At 38.4% G+C, this 24,742-nt stretch overlaps 1 protein-coding gene and 1 pseudogene across 1 annotated transcript; one reads left to right on the top strand and one right to left on the bottom strand.

Moving 5' to 3' along the window:
- Positions 1-61: 61 nt before the first annotated feature.
- On the top strand, positions 62-9,440 carry LOC137285024 (outer mitochondrial transmembrane helix translocase-like). The gene is made up of 10 exons (XM_067817191.1): positions 62-368; positions 873-917; positions 1,385-1,562; positions 2,040-2,108; positions 2,964-3,052; positions 3,794-3,836; positions 4,488-4,684; positions 5,495-5,545; positions 5,828-5,970; positions 6,681-9,440. Exons 1-10 carry the CDS (start codon positions 81-83, stop codon positions 6,799-6,801), a joined length of 1,224 nt encoding a protein of 407 aa, XP_067673292.1. The 5' UTR covers positions 62-80; the 3' UTR covers positions 6,802-9,440.
- Positions 9,441-11,093: 1,653 nt separating this feature from the next.
- Positions 11,094-24,091, bottom strand: LOC137283959 (uncharacterized; annotated as a pseudogene).
- Between the last annotated feature and the right edge of the window lie 651 nt (positions 24,092-24,742).

Raw genomic sequence — 24,742 nt, 5'->3', positions numbered from 1 at the left:
CCTCAAACTCTGAAGCATAATAATGAATCTAATCACATTCCGTTTTCCCTGGGGCATTTTATACTCTCGTAGAAACCAATATGGACACTTCCTGGATCAAAGAACTGAAACGTGATCTCTCAGGAATAGTACAGAGATACACATCAGGTTTGACGTTTGATGACATCGTGAAAGAACCACAAAGCCAGACAATGCCGGGGCCACTGCACGAAGCTAGTAGAACTCTTTCCCGACAAGAACTCTTATCAAAAATAATATCAACGCTCGTTGGTCTAGCTGCTTCTTTCACCATTACTTACTTCGGGGTCAAATATTTGGTAAACGCAATGGATCCAACGCGAAAGGACAAAAAGGAGGCCCAGGACAGGGTAAGATGTTTTTGATGACATGTTTTGTTTATGACATGAGTTATGATTTGATTTATCTTCTCCAAACTGTCCGTATGAGTTCAAGAACTGGTACGCATGATGTCACTATGATCATGATGATGTAACCATGCCGACTATTGCAATCAGCCTGACCGTTGAGGTCAGTCTGTGTGAAAATGTATACAGGTACAATAACATGCTTTACAAATTGAATGACATCCAACAGATAATAAAACGATACCCTCATAACTGTTTTGATCTCCTTTTGCTTTCCCTATTTAACAGCAGCCCCAAATCATGGTTGAGTACAGGTACTGATTTGAAAGGATAAAAAATGTTATTCATCATTTCACATATTCATGTAATTCCATACTTGTCTTTCAGTGTGTTTAGTCTTGTTTTAAACCGTAAATGAATGGAGAAAATATGTTCACTACCAGCATAATCACTTATGATAATTATAATTTTGGCCATCTATCAAGATGATGTCATCTTTTGTTGCAGGCTCAGAAAATGTTGAAGCGTCTTGGAGTTGAAAATGTTCAAAAAGTATGTATTTCAAGCACTCTTTTCCTCAACTTTGTAATCTTTTACATTTCTTCAGTCATGTTGGGTACTTGTTGATGAACACGATGAACAATGCATGTTTTTGATAGATAAATAGTATGAATTATTAAAATACATGTAAAACTTTCATTGATTGTTACTTGTCAGTCTTGAAGATATTGATGCTCATGTGGTCATATCAGTAATGCTAATATCAGTGATCATAGTGACTTTTTGACATCTGATGGAATATCTCGGTCCTGTTTAAGGCAGAACTGCATTTCTTAGGAAATGCCAGAGTTATTTTATAATGAGTTATAAGCACAGTTTTTGTCAGTACCATACCAAACTCATGGGATTCATCAACATGGCAAATAGGACAGACATGCTATCCTGACATCCCAGTGATACCATGATGATATTACTGATCAAAGCAGCATTAGACCTAACTCTGACTTTGTTGTGTTTAGTTGTCTGAGTATGAGCTGTGCATCGCATCCAACCTGGTCGACCCTCTGAGCATCGACATCTCATGGGAGGACATCGGAGGGTTGGACAACCTTGTGAAAGACATCAAGGAAACAGTCATCCTGCCATTCACTCACAGCGACCTGTTCAGAAATTCACAACTACTGCAACCACCTAAAGGTGTGAATAAATATTTTTTTAAGTGCTCTGGTAACATGATTAAATACATGTACAAATATTTAGTGTTTCATTATACCAACCATTCACTATGCTAACTGAATGATGTTTGGTTTCAGATTATTTGGTCCTGTAGTGATAAATTGTAGGTGTCCACGATAAAACATTGAGAATGATATGAAGTAAATCCATTGTTACATCATTTATATATATCAGATTTTAAGAAATGCATTAGGTTGATTTAATTTGTGTATTATCAACGATGAACATATCCGTTATGACTCATAATATCATATAATAATGAAAACTGACTTCATCAAGTGTTCATAATTTAGCTCTTAGCATATCTTCCCAGAGAGTGGAAGGTAGATGTATATTCAAAGCAGTTTGATGTGTGTGCAAATGATGAAGTCCTCTGTTATTCATGTAACTATAGTAACAATGGATGATGTCCGTGATGAAGAGTATTACTGTTACCAGGTGTACTGCTGTATGGGCCGCCTGGATGTGGAAAGACAATGCTTGCCAAGGCTACAGCGAAGGCGGCAGGTATGGTGTCTCCAAAAACATGAATTTGATCATGTTGATTCCATAATTTCAGTGAACTTAAGTATCCATAGATAACCAATATTCAAGTCTACTTTATGTTATAGCAGTGTTATAACAAAGTTGAGTCTGATCTCAGTTACTACTCATATTGTCTGTATTAGTTCTAGGTGCAACTCACAAATTCCAATAGGAAGCTCCTGTGCACAAACAAATCATACCAAACATTTTGGTATTTTGGTCTTTGTGTCAGTGACTCATAAATTTTAAAGCTACATGCATCAGGGGGTATGCATATGATGCATTAGGTCATAGGTGAATACATCATTGCAGGGAATTGATGCTTCATGATACCAACCAATAAGTCTCATCAACTGACTTGCTCCAGCTATTGTAACTGGGGCACGGGTGTCCCAGTCATTTAAGGCAGGGTTGCTTCCCTTTGACATACTAGAAACCTGTGGTTGTGGATTCAAATCCCAGTGAGTGAGTGTAGCTGTACGCTGCCTTTTGCAATATTCCAGCAATATCAAGGCAGGGACACCACAAGTAGGCTTCATGCATTGTACCCATGTGGCTAATCAAACGCATTTTAAGCACTAGGTTACCCCATGGCCCCTCAAATCCAAGTTCAGCCTGATTCTGTTTCTGGTTTGTCAGTACAATACTCATGCTGATGAGTTTCTCCATGAGATGACACACTCTCATATAGCCCTAATATCTGGAATGTGCTTGTCAAAGTTCCATAAAACACTCGTTCCTTTTTGATAACAACAGTTGAGGTTAACTTCATTCTGTAGATCAGGTTGACTCGGACATGTTTATTGTAATATAAACATTGATTTTCATTTTTTGTAGGAGCTCGCTTTTTGAATCTACAGATTTCCTCCCTGGTAGACAAGTGGTATGGTGAATCCCAGAAAAGAGCGGAGGCTGTCTTCTCATTGGTGAGTAAAAAGTATACTTACATGATCACTGGGAATTGTTATTTGAATGTCAGTTTATATACCATTTCATTGATTAAATGTTGCATATAACATCACACTTATCAAATCCTGATTGTGGGTGGGATTGTGTGACTGTGCATTATGAACTTCTGGACATACTCCATTTAGAATCCCAGTGACAGACAGCATGAAGAGTCAGTGTTCATCAGCCTCGTAGGGATTCTAGATAAGTGTTCAGTTTCACTCTGCTTTTAGCAATGTTCAAGCAATATCACAATGGAGGACACTGGAAATGGGCTTTACACATTGTACCCATGTAGGGAATCGAATCGGGTCTTCCGCATGATGAGTGGACGTTTTAAATACTAGGCTACCCCACTGTCCTAGATCCCAGATTAAACTATGTCCCCTGCAACTGATGCTGTCATCAGATTCATCTTGATGGAACTGGTTGTTCAGGGACTTGGGTAAATGTCATTAAGCCCAGGTTGCATGGATTGGCGATTGCAGCACTTGCTTATTTACGGGTCCCTATCATTTAGCTGGAATAATAAGAGCAAAACACTACATAATGAATGAAACAATTTTAATAAAAACTATAAATTCATCCCATTTATTGCGTGTCTGTTGGGTTGTTTTTACCATAAAAGCTATCAAAGACTCAGTTTTGTATGTACTAATTTTGTATGATTGATGTTATGGATATATATTATAGTAAAAATTATCAATGTCTTTTTGCAGGCAATCAAGTTACAGCCAACAATCATTTTCATAGATGAAATTGGTATGTTTATACTCTCAAAATTAGATTGTAAATCTACATCAAGATTGATACCAAAAACTGAGCTCAGAGAGCTGGTTGTTATTCCTGTCATTGTCATGCCTAATGGCACTAAGAGATGGTACTTGTTGTTAACCTGCCTGGCATTCAGAAGAAGGGTTTTAAAACAAGGACTGGCCAATTTTGCATCAATATTGTGTGCCTGAGTTATTGGTTATTTATGCTATACAATGGCATTGTATGTCAGTGAGCTAGCACTGTAAAATAAACACATCATCACAGGGCGTGTACAATCAAACTCATACATGTGCGGTCAAAGTGCCATAATCTTGATATGCAATGTTAAACCTTGCCCTACTTCATAATTCACTTTACGGAAAAATCAGTAAAAATAAGTACAATGTCTTTTTATTGTAGGAGAAAAGTGTTTGAATTTACATTGCCATAGTCTGAGCCATACTCAGGAGGTGACAAATGGTTGTGATCATGGTGATGCAGCTAGATTAGTGAAAGGGTTATACATCATTCACCCTACTTCATGCCACTACAAGGATTAGACACCAGTCTTGACATCTGAAGTCAAATACTGCTCAGTGTTGTAATTTGATGTGATTATTGGTATCATTTTGTTGGCACTAAGCATCTCTGTTATAGATTCCTTCCTACGGTCTCGCTCATCTACAGACCATGAAGCAACAGTGATGATAAAGACCCAGTTCATGAGTTTCTGGGATGGTCTGATCACAGACCCTAACTGCCATGTAATGGTGATGGGAGCCACAAACAGACCCCAGGATGTGGATGCTGCCATCTTGAGACGGATGCCAAGCATGTTTAAGATTGGTTTGCCGGTCAGTCTACAATCTGCTATTCATTCTTCAGCTAGCATCTTTGTGTCATATATAGATTTACACACACCAAAGGTCATGAAGACAATTTTTCACTCTGATCCTTTTTTAGGGACTAGGGTTTAATGGGTCCAAATTCAGTTTGTGTGTACACAACTTAATATTACCTGAAACTTCCCATCACCCCACAATATGTCTCAAAGGTTGGGGTTAAATGACTGACTGGGAATAGTGTAACAGTTAAACAGTCTCATCATTATTGATGAAACTGATTTTGGCCAGACAATTAAAAGTATTAAGTGTATAAATATCATGAAATGTGGTTTTTAGTAAATGTGATTAACCATGGAACTTGTTATTATTGTTGTTATTACCATTTCAACAAGAAACCATGAGACTAACCGCAAGGTACATGTAATTCAGTATGTAACCAGATCTTTCATTGTCACTGTACATCACTGAAGCAGTATCGATGCCATGTTGAAAGTTCATTCGTTCAGACCTGTCTTGACTTCCTGTGATGTCATGATACTCATTGGAACTGTATGAATATCATGAATATTGATACTAATTAAGAATTCATTACTGGAGAAAGATTGACATTTACTTGAGGTACACAATAGCAACGCTTTCAGTTTGAAACATTTCATTGATCACCTCACTTCACATTTAGCATTATAATTGTCCTCTCACATGTTTCAAAAGGACCTATTTCACATGTTTAGTGCATTTCAAACTGAAATTGATTTTTTTTGTTTTGTTCACGTTTGTTATGTATAGTTTTTATATATGTTTTTGTATTATTTCCTTCAGATAAAGAGTGCTAGGAAACAGATTCTCAGGCTTATACTGGAAAAGGAATATGTAAGTACACCAGGTGTCTGTTCTGCTATATTCATGCTGTCTTTCTTTTGGAGACCTAATCTTTGTGTTACACAGTTTGATCTAAAGTTTGAACAACTCCAACTATTCATTGTTCGTGATTGATGAAATTTCGATTTGACACAGCTGTTGATTCACTTGTTTAAGATTAGTGAGAGAAGCTTTGGGTTGTTTGTCTCTCTCAGAGGAATCTTCTTTTCGTTACCTGTTGATGGAAATGTGAAAGTTTGTTTTTGAGTCGTGCACTTGACTTAATCCCTGCAGACCAGCGATATTGACTACGATCGTCTAGCTGACATGACAAGTGAATTCTCTGGGAGTGATCTACGTGAGGTGTGTCGGTCAGCCGCCATCACAACAGTCCAGGAGCTGGTTATGCAGAGAAACAACAACACTGTAGACACTGGGTGAGACTCATTTGAGATTCTCAACTTTATTCATGGCGTAGCAGATAAAGCTCTCCTGAGAACCTTCTCTGTGGTTTAGTGGAGAAAGCATTTACCCTGAATGAGTCAGCGAGTTTAGTTTTATGCCACCCTGAGCAGTAGTCCAGCTATATCAGTTTGTAAACAATCTTATCTGGACCAGACAATCCAGTGATCAACAGCATTAGCATCAATCTACACAATTGGGACATGTCAACCAAGACAAGGACCCTGACCACCTGATCCGCCTCTTATGACAAGCATGGATTACTGAAAGTCAGTATTCTAACCTGAACCTTCACGGGTGCATTTGCCCTGAGAGCGTAAGGTCAACCATTAGATCCCTGCCTGCATTTTATAAAAAGATGTTCATAAATGGTCCTTGATGTTCCCCTGCCTTGCATTCATTATAAAGGGAATCAAACAAGGATTGGTCGGCTGGAACCAGTACTCTGCGTCTGATTGGAGTATTTATATCAAATAGGCATGAGGTATCTTAGTGAACCAGCATTATACGACCAGTATACATCCAGACTTATCAACGAACACTATTAAACCACATTTCACATCACCTCAGTGTTTTGTCTTTTACTGAAAAAAATATTTTGAACAACTGTGGGCAATATAAGATGATATTGTTGTGAATATAAAGATGCAAATTTAAGTTTTTGTGTCCTGTTTTTCTTCTCCAGTGAGGAAGATCTTGTCAACCGAAGACGGATAACTTTCAGTGACTTGGACAATGCAATACGCAAAGTGAGACAGACGAAGAGCATGCCATCATTCAGTCAGACTGTATTCCCTGTTGATTGAGACAAGTACTTCTAGACCATGTAGAAATGTGCCTGGGTGAGAGTCAAGTTGTGGCACAGGTTGTACTCTGTACTCTGTGTGTGAGAGTGTGTAGAAGAATGCTGTATACGTTCATTTGTACAATTTTCACCACCAGTCCAAAATCATGTTATCACTGATGATGTTTGTATCTCATATATCCATGTGAGGATGTATATGGCAAGTTAGAAATTTAACTTGCATAAAAGGTATTGTAATCTGTGTTGTAAGAAATTGTTGAGATGCAGTTAATAAGTAGAGGATACTAAACAACTTTCCTCGGTAATACCATTTTTGTTTAACAAGTTGATGATTTTGTATCAAATAAGCGAAAGTTTAGTATTCTGTTTATTACGGTCCAACATACATTGATGGAAACTGCCTTCAGTGTGATGACTCTCCGCTTTCCACCAGTCAAGCAAGGTCTAATTCCATTGTGACAGAGGTATTTCAATTGCAATGCAACTGTAAACCATTATGACATCATACTTCTGGCAGTATTGCACTGGTGTAACATTGCTGTGAAGTATTACAAGAGTAATAATAGATATTATGAAAAAATTCTTTGATGGCATCAGTAACATTTAAAGAAATAGAGGCTAGACATACATCAACATGTGCAAAATTGGTAGGAGTCAGTTATTGAACAGCTGTTTCTGCACAGTTATCAGTGAGGACATTTTAGGGGATCATGATACACATTGTGTTGTTGCTGTTCCAGTTTTTGGCCAAAGTATTGCGGGTTAGATTTCTTGTGAAAAAAACCTTATTGTATCTACCACACACCTGAACAGTGATTTCAGATATATACACAGGGAAAAAAATAAGGGATCACATAAAAGCGTGAGTGATCCTTTATATTTTTCCAGGTTTCTTCACAAGGTACATGATACAAAGCTAGTCAAGAAACAGTTTCATCAAATTTCATGACTGTGCCAGTTACCATTGTACAAGGCACGAAGTCATCCTAGTGGTAACATACTTACCATATCTTTTGACCTCTGTGGCCTGTGGATAAGGCACCTGACCTCAGATCTGATGGTCCATGGGTCAAATAAGTGAGTAAGTAACAGGAGACAACAAAGACGTAGTTTAGGAAAATATCTGGCTCTTCACAAATAGCAAATAGAGATTTCTTGAAAACAAAATTACCCACCTACTGGCCAAGATATGTTGCAAGAACTAGAAATATTTCAAGTGAAGTGGTTTTCATTTGTCACTTCTATTGAGGATAGGAGTAACTCACTACCAGGACATGTTATGTACGGTGGTGTTATGACACAATGTATCATCCCATTATAAACCTTGGTGCATATTTATCTATGTACATATGCTATTCTCCAGCCTCAGGTCTGGAATCTGTACTGTGATGGAGATGTTATTTATCAGTAATTCATGTTTTGTTTGATTTTGTGTCTTCTTTTTTGTTTTCAAATTGTGAAATTTTGGGTTTTTTTGGTAATCTGATTTATTTCATGCCAAAATAAAGCTTCGTCATTATAAAGTCTCTTCTCATGTCTTGTTTGTTGTAGATTTACATGTTATACTGTTTCACTGTTTCATTATTTAATAACCAAATGTAATACTGAGGCTTTGTTACTATTATATGTGCAAGTAAGCAGAAAAACAGACACAGCTCATATGTAGATCCAGTGGTGGGGTTTTGGGGCGACAGGCTTGAGTACCCACTTTCCCCTTTTATCATGGTATTAAGTAAAGACCAGGCTTTGATTCCCCTAAAGAGCACAATGTATAAACCTGATTTCTGTTGCCAGAGAGTTTGATAATTTTGTTCATGTGAATGGGTAACTGGTTTGACAAGATAGCAGTGTGACTTCTCACCATCCATTGCCTCAGAGGCAGGTTGGATTGTATTCTAGGTACTCCCCAGGGAGTTGAGAATGGATGTTGATGCCACACGTCCATTGACTGGAGATATAATGTCAGAGCTTTGAGCATACACTGTTTGTATGGCTCTCAGTGCTGTACACATGTATCCGACTGTTTTTAGGATTATTTACAACCTCTGCATCCTGTCTGTCATGATGTTTTTGACTTGTATGTTTGTGTACGTATTACATCTTTAAGTTCACAAGTCAACGCATCCTGATGGCTTGAAGAGTGATAGTGTATGGTTGGGATTTGTCATATTCTGTGACACTACAATCGCCAGTCAATGAATTGTATTTAATGTATTGTTTTGGTTTCTTTTTGCTAAATCATGTATTGTGTCTGTAGTTCAATACGTAAGGGCAGGTAACTATGTACATCAGTGACATGATGAAATATATTTTCATGAACTACATTTCAGAACCCCTCCAAGAAACACCACAATAACATAAATCTTATGATGGTCTAACTACATTATCAGAAACCTTCAACATATTTGTAAAATTTGAAAGTTAAAATATGTATTTCTTTAGAATCGGTGTTTCATGTGTACTATCATACCATTAGTGTGTTAGACTTACTGGTTTGAGTGGGGCTTGTATGAGGAGACCGTGTAATATGTTGTGTATATATACGGACTGTGTGATAAGTTATTTCACTGAATATCTTGTGTTGCATGAGATCTCATCTGTATAGTCCAGACACATGGATTTAAATATATCCAAATCTTATTGTGTTGTTTGTTTTCTTTTGAAACTTGCCAGCAGGACCAATGCATGTATGTGGATGTGACTCTCTGACCTGGATTCTTTATAACTATATTACCTTCATGGAATTGTATATTGCCAGGAATGTTTCAAATAGGTTCGCTTGAAAATAATGTTGTGATCAGGATGAAGTCAAATCAGCTGCAGACTCTGTAGCTTGTTTTTTGTTGCACCAAGTTGCAATCCATATCCATGCCATGATCCGATAATCAGACCCTGGCCACTTGGACTGTCATCCAATATACTGACCTGTTGTGGTATACTGAGGGGAAAAATAAGGGAACACCACCTGTGATCCTTTAAACTGGGGGTACTGAAAGGAAAATTTGAATTTTCCAGTGATCCTTTATTTGTTTCTTTCAGTATATGTCTGACACACTGGTACAGGTATGAACAAACCAAAACAGATTTGAGACCTTGTGCAAACCATCTCTATTGGGAGTGCTTACAGCTGCAGTACTATGGTTCACTCTTTATTCCTGAGACCTGTGAAGGTCCCGTGGTAGAAAAGGCCTTCAGCATCCCATCCTTGCCACAAAATGCGGCTATGCTTGTCGTAGGAGGTGACTAACGGGATCGGGTGGTCAGGCTCGCTGTCTTGGTTGACACGTCATCGGTTCCCAATTGCGCAGATCGACGCTCAAGTTGTTGTTCACTGGATTGTCTGGTTCAGACTCGATTATTTATAGACCGCCGCCATATAGCTGGAATATTGCCGAGTGCGGCGTAAAACTAAACTCACTCACTCTTTATTTCTGAATAGGCCAAATGCCAATTTTCAAATTGCAATACAAACTGCAGTAGTAATGCACATGCAAGAGACACATCACAAATGATACTGGAAATGAGGGTTAACATTGTCTGGTGGCAGTATGTGGACAGCATGCTATATGATAAACAAGGATATAGCACATATGTAATAAACGGACATACTCAGTAGCTGGTACACATTACCTATCAACATTGAGGCAGCGGATGTAATAATATAGCCATGTTTCTTACAAAATAGTTGCCTGCAGGCAGTATATGCACGTGCAATACGCACTCCAATAGTACAGAGAAATGAAAGCTTAATATAACAATATTGTCTGGTGACAGCGTGTTAGCAGCAGAGTATGTGGTGAACCAGGATATAGGGTATGCGACTAACAAATATGGCTATTTTTAATAAAAAATTCTGGCTCAGCTGACCATGTCCAGGTGTTCCATTAGATCTAGGACTTCAGTCCTGCTTCACAACTAAGCCCATGTAATACATGTGGTCTCACCTTACACAGGTGAGTTGGTTCAACATGGCGTCTGTTCACCCAGCAGAAAATGGGTACCTGGTGGGATACGTCAAGTGACTATAGCCATCTAGCACCTGTTCCATATTGACCATGCATCCACACTGACACCCGTAAAGATCGGAGTTAGAATTAGTCTTCAGCAACCCATGCTCTTACAACAGGCAACTAACAGGATCTGGTGGCCATGGTTTCGTCATTGACTAGCTGGAAGCTCATACTGTTGATCACTGGATTGTCGGATCCAGTTATTTACAAATTAATAGTTTTCTAGTACGCAATAAAGCTGGAATGTTGCTAAGTGTGGCCTTAAACAACAAAGAAAGAAATATGACAGTTCATGTTTATTGTTAACATGCAGACACTGTGTGGAAATATGAAAAGTGGTAATATCAACTCGTACCCGTGGAAACCTTCGTCATTTGTTGGCCTGGTGCAGCTGTCAACATCTAAGAACCAACTGGAGACAAAGTAGATTTAAGATGTGTCATGTCTTCAAGTATCGTAGCTCTTAAAGTAAGTCATGTGTTACAGTGTCAGCATGAGGTATCTTTGAAGGTGCGGCTGTCTGATTTATTGTACTCAATGACCAGTCCTTTCAAGTACCATACATGCCAGTTCTTCCACCTAGATGTGGGGCGGTGGGGTAGCCTGGTGGTTTTAAAGTTGTTCATTCGTCACGTTGAAGGCCCGGGGTGACTGGGCACATTGGAACAAAATATGAAGCCCATTCCTGGTGTCCCCCGCTGTGATATTACTGAAATAGTGCCAAAACAGCATAAAACTCACTCACTCACTCACTCACTCACTCACTCACTCACCCACTCTACCTAGATAGTAAGTGACTTCAAAAATGTTTCGAATGGGTGTATTGCATTCTAAAACACAGGATGTACTATGATATGTAGACGGTATAGGTTGATATCACTGTGACTTGTCCTTGTCGAGGTGCTTCTTTAAAATGTTTTCAGCTTCTTCAACCTGAAACAAATTATCAAAGTTATTGATAGTGATTATAGTACTTGTGTTGACATTTGTGTCATGTATTTGGACCTCCAAAACACTATCACATTATGTATAGATAACAGATTTTAATGTTTGTTTTGACACATTTTCACTTATTGTCGACGTTGTGACGGGGTAGCTCAGTGGTAAAAATGTTCGCTTGCCTCGCCGAAGCTCCGGGTTCGATTCACCACATGGGTTCAATGTATGAAGCCCATTTCCGGTGTCCCTTGGCCTGATATTGCTGGAACATTGCCGAATGTGTAAATCACAACTCACTCATGTATTGTTGACAAATGGCAATGTAACTTCCTGCTTAGACTCACTTTTAACCTGAGTTCTTCTGGTGATGTTATCAGCCTTTCAATCATATCGGTGTCAAGTTCAAGAAGCATTCCAGTTATCTTCCCTGGGTTTGCTGAAGTGATGAAGTCCACCTTTGGGTACAGTCTGTTTCCTAAATTTTGGAGTCTCGCTTCACTTGACAGTGCTTGAAGATCCTCACTCATCTCCTCAACTGTATCTTCTTTTATGGTTTCAAATATTGGCTGAAATCAGTTGAATGATGTTTGCAGAAAATATTAAGAATGTTGGACATGGTGATAAAAATAAATTTATACGGAACTGATTTTACAAATGTATCTTGAGTCTCTCTTATATCTTGAAATTTGATACTGTGCCAAACAAACTGAGCTTTTGGATCCTGTAGGTAAACATAAAGCGTGCTTCTCACTATATATTATGTCATCTCTTGTTTTTTTCCCAGAATAACCGCTTTTGAGTTTTTTGTTTTGGAGGCACAGGTTTCACTTTTCGCTAGAAAGACCTCTTCCCAGGTTTTACTTTTCTTAACTTTATATAAACATCAACATTCAAATGATACATGAGTGTTTGAAATCAATTGAAAAACATCGTTCACGATTAAGCTCAGAGCACAAATGTTTTTCCAAGCGACATTGGAACCTCAAGTATGAGATCCGTAGGTAGACGCTCTTACGTACTGCCACCGGGCCGACGAAGGGGATTGGGTTAAATTATCTATTTATAGTTACTATCATTAAACTGATTGTGCGCGCGCTTCACTTATTGTTATGTAGCTTCATTAAACGAGCATCTACGCTGTAATTGTACATCACTGACGGTATATATGTTAGAGAAAACACTTCTCCTAGGTTTTGGTAGGCAACACAATCGGGGTCGGGAAATCTCTCGGGGCTCCGCCCCTTGTGATTTCCTTTCCCCACCGATTTTACATTGTCTACCCAAACCTCGGAGGCGTGTTTTCTCCTATACACCCCCCACCCCACCCTACCCCGCTCTCTTTGTGACAAGTTACGGATTCAATGTTTTTGTAAAATAAATCTACACACGTTACCTTAGCTCTCTCCTCGGCTTGTAGTGGTGGCAGGACTAAGGCGGGATCTGCCAATTGGGACATACTTGATGAAATACATGTCTATTAGAGACATGTTTGATATATACCGAATGGCATATACCGCCTCACAATATGTCTATGTCTATTGGCATGTATTTTACAACCTGTAAACCTGTATTTTACAACCTGTAAACCTGTAACCTGTGAGTTACTTCGTTTGTAGGAACGAAACATTGCAATATAGGTATATTTGTGAATTCGGATACATTTTGAATATTATAGTTATTATGCGTGGAATATTTGCACTATAACACATGGTTAAAACCATGCGATTTCAGTAACAACTCTTTGCTAATCCTGACAGAGAAATCATCGTCATGCGGAATGAAAGGTTAGTTACCATTTGTCTGTGAGACCGTGGTATTCCAGTTTGGTCTAGGAATAGGCATGTACTGCACTGATGCTGGTGGTGGTACTGGTGGTGGTGGCACTGGATAGTTGAAGACAGAGGGTGCAGGCAGCTGTGTCCTAATCAATGGTTGTAGACCAGAAACTGCCATTGGATACTGTGGCGATCCAACAGTTTGTATCCCTTGCTGTGAGTTACCTTGAACACAGGTATGACTGGCATCTATTATTGGTATTCATGCTGCTATCATAATACATTGTATGTGTTAATGTTTAAGTTCTCTAATACAAGCTGTTATCCCTAGGAGGTATATATCGATTCAGTCATCTACTCATAAAACGTCTGATAAACATGTTGTTGGAACCACGTTACCAGATTGTCATAATCATGTCTTAACTTTTGGTGGTAAATATGAAAATACCACATGCGATGGTGACATGTAACTAGTATGATCCTTTCAGCACACCCGTAAACGTCCCAAGCAAGTATGGTTGACGATAAGCAACTGTTGACATTTCCCTTGGTACCGGTAAGGATGTTCCTGGCAGTGGCTGGGGTACAGGGAACCTGGGATATGTTGAACCCTGGAAAGGAGACAAGTAAACGATTAAAAGAGCAACGTGCATCAATGACTTGTGGGCATAACGACAGTGAGTGAGTTTAGTGTTATGTTGCATTTAGTGGAATACCAGCAATATCTCAAGGGGGGACACCAGAGATGGGTTTCATAAATTGTACCCATGTGAGGAATTGAACATGGGTCTTCGGTGTTACGAGCGAACACTTTAATCGTTAGGTTACCTCATCGCCCCTAGGTGTTTCAGTTACGCTGGCAGATCATATAGACAGTTTAGGCGTAAGAATTGTCATCAACTTACGTGTGAAAAAAAGGTGTGAGACCGAGTTTCCTGAGAGAGAACTCATTTCTTGATTCTGAAGAGAATGGTACATATTGCTTCACATGCGTATGATGTAATCATTATCAAATACGTGTGAAACCAGGTGTTCTACCTACGAGTACGAATGTATTTTCATGTATATACATGATACACACACACACACACACACACACACACACACACACACACACACATACATACATATGCAATTGTATACAAATATTGTTACAACATTTGTATACAATTGCATTGTGACGTCATGACAAAGAGGCGTCATAACATAATCTGTTTACCTGTAATCACTACTCCGTGAAGATGAAAGTGATACATGTTGGAGAAGATCCGTGTCGTGTGATTATTTCAGAAACTACTTTTTATATATGAACTAATGTACGCTCGGTATTCTCATAACATTCTTTACATATAAAGATAAGAAGATCATGATCTACTTTCAGCAGCACAAATATGATTTAGCTTACAATAGCATTCCTTGAAATTGTTGAAATATTCTTGAAACCGCTGAGCAAGTAAGGGGAAAATACGATTGGCCACACGATCGTATAACGAGTTACCAAGCCCACCTGAAACAATTGTATGACAAGATAGTATGTACATCAAACTTCACAAAGGAATTACCAACATCTTGTCAGACGTTCCGACAGGTAATCGAGACTTTTTATGCCGGGCTCTGAGGTGTTGTCATTTCATAATATCTCCATGATATACAAGTATACCATTCACAAAAAGGTAGGGCATACTGGATTTACAAGATTGATAAAATGCAAATGGCGAAGCCAAGGAGGAACCAAATGATTAAGAGAAAATGCGACAATTTATTCAAGTCCTCTGGACATGTTTCATCTTTATGGATAGGATACAGTTATAGTTATAGTTATAGTTATAGTTATAGTTATATATACAGTTATAGACTGGTGATGAGATTAATAGTTGTGTTTTGGGACTTTGTTCCCGGTCAATATTGTTTTTTTCGCGGGTCCACAAAACAGGTATTGACCGACGTTTCCTGTCTATGATTGTTATATTATGTAATTACCGACAAATAAGCTTCTAAAAACCAAACATGTCTCTTTAGTTAAGAAAAGAATGACGTAATAGCCTGACACCAGTGCATATTTTTAGTAACTCAAGTCAGTATGACTTTTGGTCGGACCTGGGTTGGAGTCAAGACTCATTTTTGTTGACGGTCACGTGACCGCCTCTTGACCATCAGGTAGCCGGAACAATAAGCTTACATGATAAACATGTATATTACTTTTTTTCTCATAAGCATTAGCACTGGCTAATGATTAGCTCGCAAAATGAAATATCCTCTACTTTGTAATGGTATATATTGACAATGAAAGAGAAAATGGCAGTTTATACCATGTGCTGTATCATCAGCTGTAAAAACAGATGCTTTATCAGTAACGTCTCCAACATCACGATGTTTCCAGTCAACGTCTGACTTTGTACGACACAAGCACTGAAACGACTTGACTTCATCGGCCATTAACCGCTGGTAAACTTTTTCATATTTCTTCTTTAGGCTGTTTACAAAAGCACTGAAGTCTTTGACGTGTCCTTGCAGCCGTTTCCACTTGTCTTCGTGGCTTAATGCATCGTTCCTCATGTCATCTGTCTCTGACACTGAGATGACGTTGTTGCTTAGCATGTCTTCTGCAATACAACGGAGTTCAACGGTGTCTTTCATGACACACACAGAACATTTGGGAGGGACGTCATTGCCTTTAAAACTTGAGAGACTTCTTCTAAGAGTTTCTTCTAAATTCGGATGGTCTTTCTTCAGGGCTGGGAGAAATTTCTGTTCAAATGCCACAGACGACATTCTGCCATGCAAATAATGTAGGAAACGTTCATTCCGCCTTCTGTCATGTCGTATGCTGGATGCATCTGTGGTAGATATGAGGTCATCTTGGACCATTTGGTCCAGCAGTGTTGTACGATCCAACATTAGATCCCTGCGAAGAACGTGGTAGCAGTCGTGGATAACATGCTGGATCCTTGTGTTGTGTGAACCTGGTATCAAAGAACATATTGGAGTAATGTATGATGTGTCACACGAACAAGTGACCTTCTGATAGTGAAGGCCAAATCTTTGTTCTTTAAGACCTGCGTTGGAATAAAGCCCTCGTGAATTACGGTAAATTGGAATTGGTTGACCATATTAGAATATATTTAATATACCAAATTAAGTGATTTTTTAGTTGCTAGTGAGGTACATGCTGAAACAAACGCATTTAGGTATAATCGTGTTAATACACACAGGGGCTGAAGTTTGTGTTTTCACCCCTTACGATACAACATCAGACAGGCTGTTTTGTAAAGATAATCTTCAATCGCACTCCTACTTCATTGATAGGACAAAGGGGCATCGCCAACTGGATGGACCCAAGCCAACTGGAATACACTCAGGTTTTGTTTTTACTTATTGCCGACAACTTTTTCATCCCCAGTAACTAAGATTATTAATTCAAAATACTCCTTCTAATCAAGACCTACAATTTTTTATGGTTCTGAGCCATTATTCTCGAAACGGTCGTGGCCCTAATAATTCCTAACGTTGATCCTAAAAATGTGTTAAGAATGGCCTGAAGAAGTTCGTAGGACCACAAATGTTTTGAGAATAGCTAGCCTAGGTTCTTAGGACTGCAGGCTATCAGGGCTGGGGGCCAACAGGAGATACATGTGCCACTGACGAAACATGTTACATTGCGCCATATCATGAAGTTACATTACAATAATTGTTACACAGGAAATGCCACTGACACTTGAACATGTTTTTTTCTTTAACTGTATATTCCATTTGGTTGTCGTGACAATTTATATTTTACTGTCGCATTATTGATATTCAAGTAAAGTATTTTGATGCTGTTTGGCGGAAATGTGTCATGGATGTTGGACAGCAAGTTGTAGATATACCATAATAGAGTGACGGAGCTTCAAGCTGACGAGGAACCTGAACATCCATTTGTCTGAATCCTTGCATCAGATAGTCTTCAGAAAATCGGAGCATGTTTTTTATGTCCGTGCCATGAACTGAACCATCTTTACTCAGATGATACGCTTTTTCTGCATATATTTTCACTCTTTCGCCAAGCATTTGTACACTAAATATTATTATGTTTTCCATTATATCCAGTAAAGCATCCTGTGGATCTGTTTGACGATCCAAGTATGGTTTGGCAAATAACTCATAGATTTGCCTGGCCACGTCTTCCAGAGATCTTTCTCCCGAAGACATGTTTCAGTGTCCATGTGCTACGCCTGTGTTATCTGAACTTTGATTGTCGTTATCTCCAGCATCAGACACGTCGATATCAGACGGAAGCTCATCCTCACTACCACACACAGATTCGTCTGAGTCGGTAGTGTTCCTGTGTGCGTCAAACGCCGTCTTGTGTCTACAAAAAGATATGATGCCCAATTATAAGAGTCTCTATTAAGTTATGAACAACGCGAGAAAGTAACAATGAGTGTGAGAGAGTGAGTTTCAGTAAACGTGCCAGAAAGCGAGAATGTATGAGATAGGGCCTAAAAGTGACACGGAGAGACAATGAGTAAGGGCGTGAAAGAGTGAGTGCAGGGCTATAGCTACCATTATAAAAAAGCCCGGGCTTACATATGGTTGTTACTAAAATGCCTAAACAAGCCCTCAAACTTATTTAAATAAAAAGCTTTGCATCGTTCTTATCGGGCTTGCAAGATGAAAAAAAAGCATATTTGTCGTGGGTGATCACACAATGCCGTTTACAAAATGGTCACATGTAACATAGGATATATTTTGGGATTACACTTTCTTAGTAAAGTACAATTCTAGTACTCCCATCCGGGATTCGAACCCGCACCTTCAGAGTCAGTCAACTCATAGCCAGTACACAAAACCTGACTCTGAGAATGCGGGCTCGAATCCCGGATGGGTTTCAACTCTAAGTAGTACTAGAATTGTACTTTAACGAAAACGCGTACAGCCAAATGTAGCATAAATTACATCTGACCACTTTGTAAACGACATTGTGTGATCACACACGACAAATATACATGCTACGCACCCGGAGTGTAATAGGGTGAGGTACAATGAGAGAGAGAGAGAGAGAGAAAGAGAGAGAGAGAGAAAGAGAGAGTACAATAAGAGATGTGAGTGTGTAGGGGTGGCTGGGAAGGGGGGGGGGATTGACAGAGAGAAAAGTTGTGATCCTTCAACCATCTTACCACACATAGCTGTCCCTGTGTCACGTTGACCCTTATCAATAGTGTGACCTATATAGTTCCTTTCCACGAAGCGACACTTACTACCACTTCCTGGAAGGTGGCATTGTATTGTTACACAATCAATATCTACATGGACTTTCATTGCTATGCAACAATTTCGTAGATTATATATATGTACCAACCTTATGAATAACATACTAGTTACTGTAAACATCCCCTTACTGTGTAAACTCTCCCCATAAAGGGGAAATTCTAACATCATCTAACACCATCACCTAATAACCATTAATTATTACATTCTGTCATCAACTAAGGCAAATATGTAATGACTAAACCTAAAGCAAACTTCCTTATTCCCCTTCTACAGATACATCTGTTTATAGAATATCACTAAGTCTTTATTTCATATGAAGATTGTCATGCTTGACAGAAACGTAGTCAGTTGCAGGTTAGTAGTACATCGATATTCCCAGCCACCATTCAGCTGATTTTGGCAAGCATACATCAGAAGGGAAATGACGTCGGATTGTTTTCTGGCTACAGTCATATATGGCATGTACTGGTGATCCTTTGACGTCCTTCTGTTGGTACAGGAGACATATACATAACACACATTTTGTACCCACCTTTTCTCCACAAACTACAAATAATCCGAACTTTCGGTGACAATACAATACAGTCCAGAGGCCAAGTTTGTTTACACATTTACTCTATTCTATTCACTGTGAACTAGTGAAATCAGACACGGGTCGAAGATTACACTCCCCATTATTGACATAGAATGACGTATGTCAAGGTAAACTATTTATGTAATGTGGAATTACCCGTGCTTTCTGTTTCAGCATATTTTCACTCTCCTGTCATGTGTTTCGTTCGCTCTCCAGTCAGCACAAGACCTAAAATAATTTATCAGCTGATTGACAGTCTGTTTGTTAATTACAAAACCCTAACGGTGACTGTGTTGTAGTTTAAATCATTGTTGTTGTTGTTTTTTTTTCAAACCGAATATTTTCGTTTTATTCTTTCAATTTTTTCTAATCGATTGTCGTGACGCTATTTTTCAGGAAAATGTGACAGCTACAGCATATGTTATATTTGGAATTTCACTTTCTTAGTAAAGAACAAATTCTAGTACTTTTGTTGTTGAGTCCCATCCGGGATTCGAACCCACACCCTCAGAGTCAGGCACCTAATCGCCAGCACACAGAGTCAGCCTAAACCTTGGTCAGTACAGATATGTTTATTTTAACGAAATAATTTATCAAAATAGATTAATTAATGATATATACACTGTAGTTTTGCACGAGAGGGAATATATTATATATTTGGAGGTTACACACATTTGACAAAATTCTCATAAATCTTCCCAGATAGGAAAGTCCTTTATTAAAGATCTTCACATCACCCAAAACAGGACCAACCTTTTCATATTTAATCATGAACGTAAATTTGTTTGCACCCTACTGATAGAATAACACATAGGTTAACTATCACTGTATTCAATTAAATGTACGTAATTGGTTAAAGGTGATCACTCAAGGATGAAAGTTATGTTAAAGGATGTTAAAATTCATATTGTGTTTTGTAGATATATTGGTAAAGCTGTTTGTTTTCCTTTGATAGGGGTTTCTATCTTAAGCAGAATTACTGGAGGCAAATGATACCTTTACGTAAAATAGAAAACGTCAATTTAATTCATATTTCTGATATCTCTATCATCTGAACAAACACTGGGTGTTGAATCGAAGTCATTATCATCGCTTACGTATGAGTTTGTGGAAGTTGTTGGTGCATATAAACATTGCTGTCGAACTGATGTATGGTACAGAATTTGTTATTAAGTATATAACAACGGTTAATTTGTAGGCCTCCAGCTAACTGAACAAAAGTGTGAGTTTGCCGTTCAGTTGAAGAGTAAGAATATCTGGATGAACAACTTACAACGGGGCCGATGTTTCGGTGTAGGTTCTGACACCGTTATCAAGCAAGTGACGAACAGAAACAGGATGAAGAGGCATATACAACACATATAGTCCTACGGAGTTTCAGTTACAAATATCACTCAAACACATTTAGAGAACACTAGAATTCGTACAACATCTGACAGGATCCAGATAGGAAGGAACGAGAGTGCTTCGTGGATAAAGACGACAATTTCTACATGATATTTACATATCTAAAACACCAGGGAACCTTTTATTGGCCTCAGTATCTTGTGAAGTCATCTCAACTCCACGGAATTACATCGAACAATTTCGATGACGACTTAAAAGATTTTCTCTTTGAGAAAAATACGTTGACTCATGGCGGAAGTATGGTATGTACGTCTTGTTGTGAAAGCAGTCCATGCTGAAGTTACTGTTGTTATTGTTTATATTAATCGCGATGAAAGTGAAGAGATGGTAGAATCAACATTACAGGGACTGGAGGCGTTCTCAATACCGAAAGCATCAACACTGTAGGACCGGTTTCACTTTCCGATCCACCACTATCCTCACAAGTGGGAGGGGTTTGTGAAAGGATGATGAGCATCACTCGAAAGGTTAGTCTAAACTCCCCTCCCTTTCAGATCATTCCACTGACTCTTCACTGCACCATGACGGAATACTGTGTGGCTGCGTAAATTTATTTCCCAGTGTCTCTTCATTACGTGCTGAATAATCTGCAGTTGTATCATTGATCATAGGGTGGGAGGTGTCGAAAGTCTAAGATGTCAATGGTTATAAGTAAGGACACATATGCATCATTTTCGGTAGAATGTTTCGGAATGTCTCCCAACATTAAAAGGTAGGTACAAGCGGTCACCCAATGAGTCAACGCCATGCAAGGTGATGTTGTTTTAAGGAAAGGAACACTGCTGGGAATGAATGTCCGGGGACTATAGTGGAGAAGGTTCGCCTGACTGCAAATGGTATTTGGTATTTGAGAGAACTCAACAAAGACGTAAGCACGTCCAGTTTTGCAAATACTTGCACTGTTTTCCATAGATGACGAAGCAATAACTTTATGAATGTGTTATCTGATTCTGTAGAACACATGTAACTTTCAGCTGTGTGTCATCACAGGAGTCTGATGTTACAAACAACAGTATTGCCATAGAATCGTGCGCATCACCAAAACGCCAGTATTTCTTGTGCAGTATTTCTGTCTTTAAGAGAAACATCACTCATATTAAGTTTACGTTTTTCGTTAGGAAGTGTTTAATGTTCACTTAAATTTGGTTGAAAACACGTTCAAGTTCACGTTTTACACACATCAGAAACTATATCCAAGGTGATTGATGAACGCGTACAGTCTACCTAAGTATTTGTTATAGTGTTATTCAGGACGGCCATCGGTCGTCAGTCGCCTCTTACGACAAGCTGAGTCGCCTTTTACAGCAAGCGTGGGTTGCTGAAGACCTACCCCGAGCCTTCACGGGTCTTGTTTGCCACGTCTCATGTAAGCAACCAAAAGAAGTTTGAGCTCTACTATGCCTTCGTCTTCGTACACTTCAGGTTATTTAACTATGAGCTAATTCCCCAGCCGATGACCAGATACCAAACGTTGACATATTTATCACGGAAGTGGTACATTCATGTTATAGACTTCAAGCAACTACCCCAATCAGTGTGTACGGAAATATTCAGGAATACAGACAACCCAGAAACATCTCGTGTCTCATAAGATGTCTGTGTGATGCACTGATGTTACATTCAAAAACGGGGCGGTGGGGTATCTTAGTAAGAAAAACGTTCTATCGTCACGCTGAAGACCCGGGTTCGATTCCCCACATGGGCACAATATGTGAAGCCCATTTCTGGTTTCCCCGGGTGTGATATTGCTGGAATATTGTTAAAAGCGACGGAAAATCATTCGCACTCACTCACTATAGTAAGTGACGAAACGGCATTTTTCATTTAATGTGGATATGGTTTAAACATATTTTTATTTCGCTAAACAGATACCCGAAATGGCGAAACACGCCGCTCAAGTACATATGCATTACATACTCTGGATAATGAAGTGAATAACTCTACAACTAGAAAGTAAAAGAATACTGTGGAAATGGGCACTTAAGCACAATGTCATATATACGATTACATAATATATACTTTAACGTAAAGAGCTGACCATGCCTAGTAATACCTGCAGCTACAAATCAGAATATATGAATTGAAGTACATTGGGTATATGTGATAAGGTGAAATTTACAGGAAGCACTTACCATAGTTAAAACTGGTGTTAATTATTTTGGATTTTATAGTTAGCTGATTTATTCAGAGTCATTACCATTTTAATATCGTATCCTTGATTGTGAAAATACATGTTTCTTCTTACAGTTTGGCATGAGAAAAGATAGTCAAAAGTGTTTTCGTTATCGTGGCCACACGAGTATCATAAATCACTGCAGAACAAATTGAGACGACAATGGATAATTTGACAAAATCTAGTCCCCAAATCCAAATCAAGGTAGTTATGAATTTCTGTTGACAGCTTCATTGTACAAGTAATTTCACGGCATAATAGCGCTAGGTAAAATAAGCGAGAATATCTTTACGTTCTACACTTAATTGTTTGAATGGAAGAACTGTTTCTTGGATTATATTTACTTTGTTGAAATACTCTACCCGGTACAAGATCGGTGAGATACTCAGAGGTCAGACGATGATACATTCTATAAAAAGTAAAACATTTATAGAGATTCCATGTGTCGTTCAATGTTCTGTAATTTGTTCCCCTGAATATTTGATGATGACTGGTACCCGAACAGTATCGTATAGTTTTTAATGCGTCTAAATGCAAATGTTACATTAAAATCGTCTGTCCAATCATACTGTAGTTCAAACATATGACGACAGTTCTCCAAAATGGTAAGATAAAGGACTTATAGAGTATTTCACGTTTTTCTTTGGACTAATTCTTTTATCATGTTAATAATATGTACTTTCCAATATCAACCCCTTTCAATTCTTATATTGAAGTGTTTAGGGTTTCAAATTTTTGATGGTTTCATCATTCATTTATAAGCTCGGTCTGAAATAGATTTGCGTTTTTTACGTGAACGTTATACTCTCAGTCTTTTTAGGATTAAACTAACTTGCCATGCCACTTCCTTTCCCAGTCTGGAGGTTTTGAGAAATCATTATTTATAGTTGCATTTTCTGTAAGATGGTCCTCTGTTGTAATATGCATCAATGTATCATCCGCAAAAGTTGGATGCTTCTATTTATACTATGTGGTTTAAATCGGAAGTTAACCAAGTTTCTGTCAGACGTATTACATCGTAGAATCTGAGGTCAATCCGTAAGACAATGTCAGTAGCAAAAACCTGGAATACGAGCACTATGCACATATCGAAATTTGAACAAAACTAGCAAATTCATACGAATGTTTGCATTGATGAACTGCAGCAAAAGCACCTACCGCATGTCTTTATTGTAATATTTTTAACTGACATCAAAATTCGTAAACTAATAATTAAATACATAGGCAGCAGGTATTGGTGGTACATAACGTTACACTAGGCATACACCAACAACATAAAAAAAATTGCAGTGTTTGGAACTATGCTGAGGACCCCAAGATTGATTGTTATAACTATAAATAACATTAATAATGCAAAGGCTACATAAACCTGGTAAGAATGTATGGAAGAAAACGATTACTAGAGAGAGAGAGATTACTGGAGAGAACAAAACATAGATAGCAAGAGCTTCATACAGAGACAGTAAACCGCAGTCAAACAGGAAGGACTAGATTACTTTATCGTATCCAAAAATATTAACGCATATTAATGGTATTAACGCAATGTATATATCACCATTCTGTAATTTGAATTAATCTAAAATTCAGTGCAGTAGAAAGAGGCAAAAGCTACTGGAAATTTAACAATTGTTTACTCTACGATAAAACATGTGGAAAAAAAATAAAAACAATGATAGACGAAATAAAGAAACAATACAAATTATGCGTAGATGAAATAGGGACATATATCTTCAAAATAAACGATACGTTATTCTTTGAAACACTTCTGCTAATGATCATAGGACATACAATAAATCATTCATCCTACAAGAAAA

Source organism: Haliotis asinina, chromosome 5 (assembly GCF_037392515.1).
Source record: "Haliotis asinina isolate JCU_RB_2024 chromosome 5, JCU_Hal_asi_v2, whole genome shotgun sequence".
NCBI classification, from domain to species: domain Eukaryota; kingdom Metazoa; phylum Mollusca; class Gastropoda; order Lepetellida; family Haliotidae; genus Haliotis; species Haliotis asinina.
The sequence above is the reverse complement of the archived record's forward strand: the minus strand, read 5'-3'. Positions and strand labels throughout refer to the sequence as shown.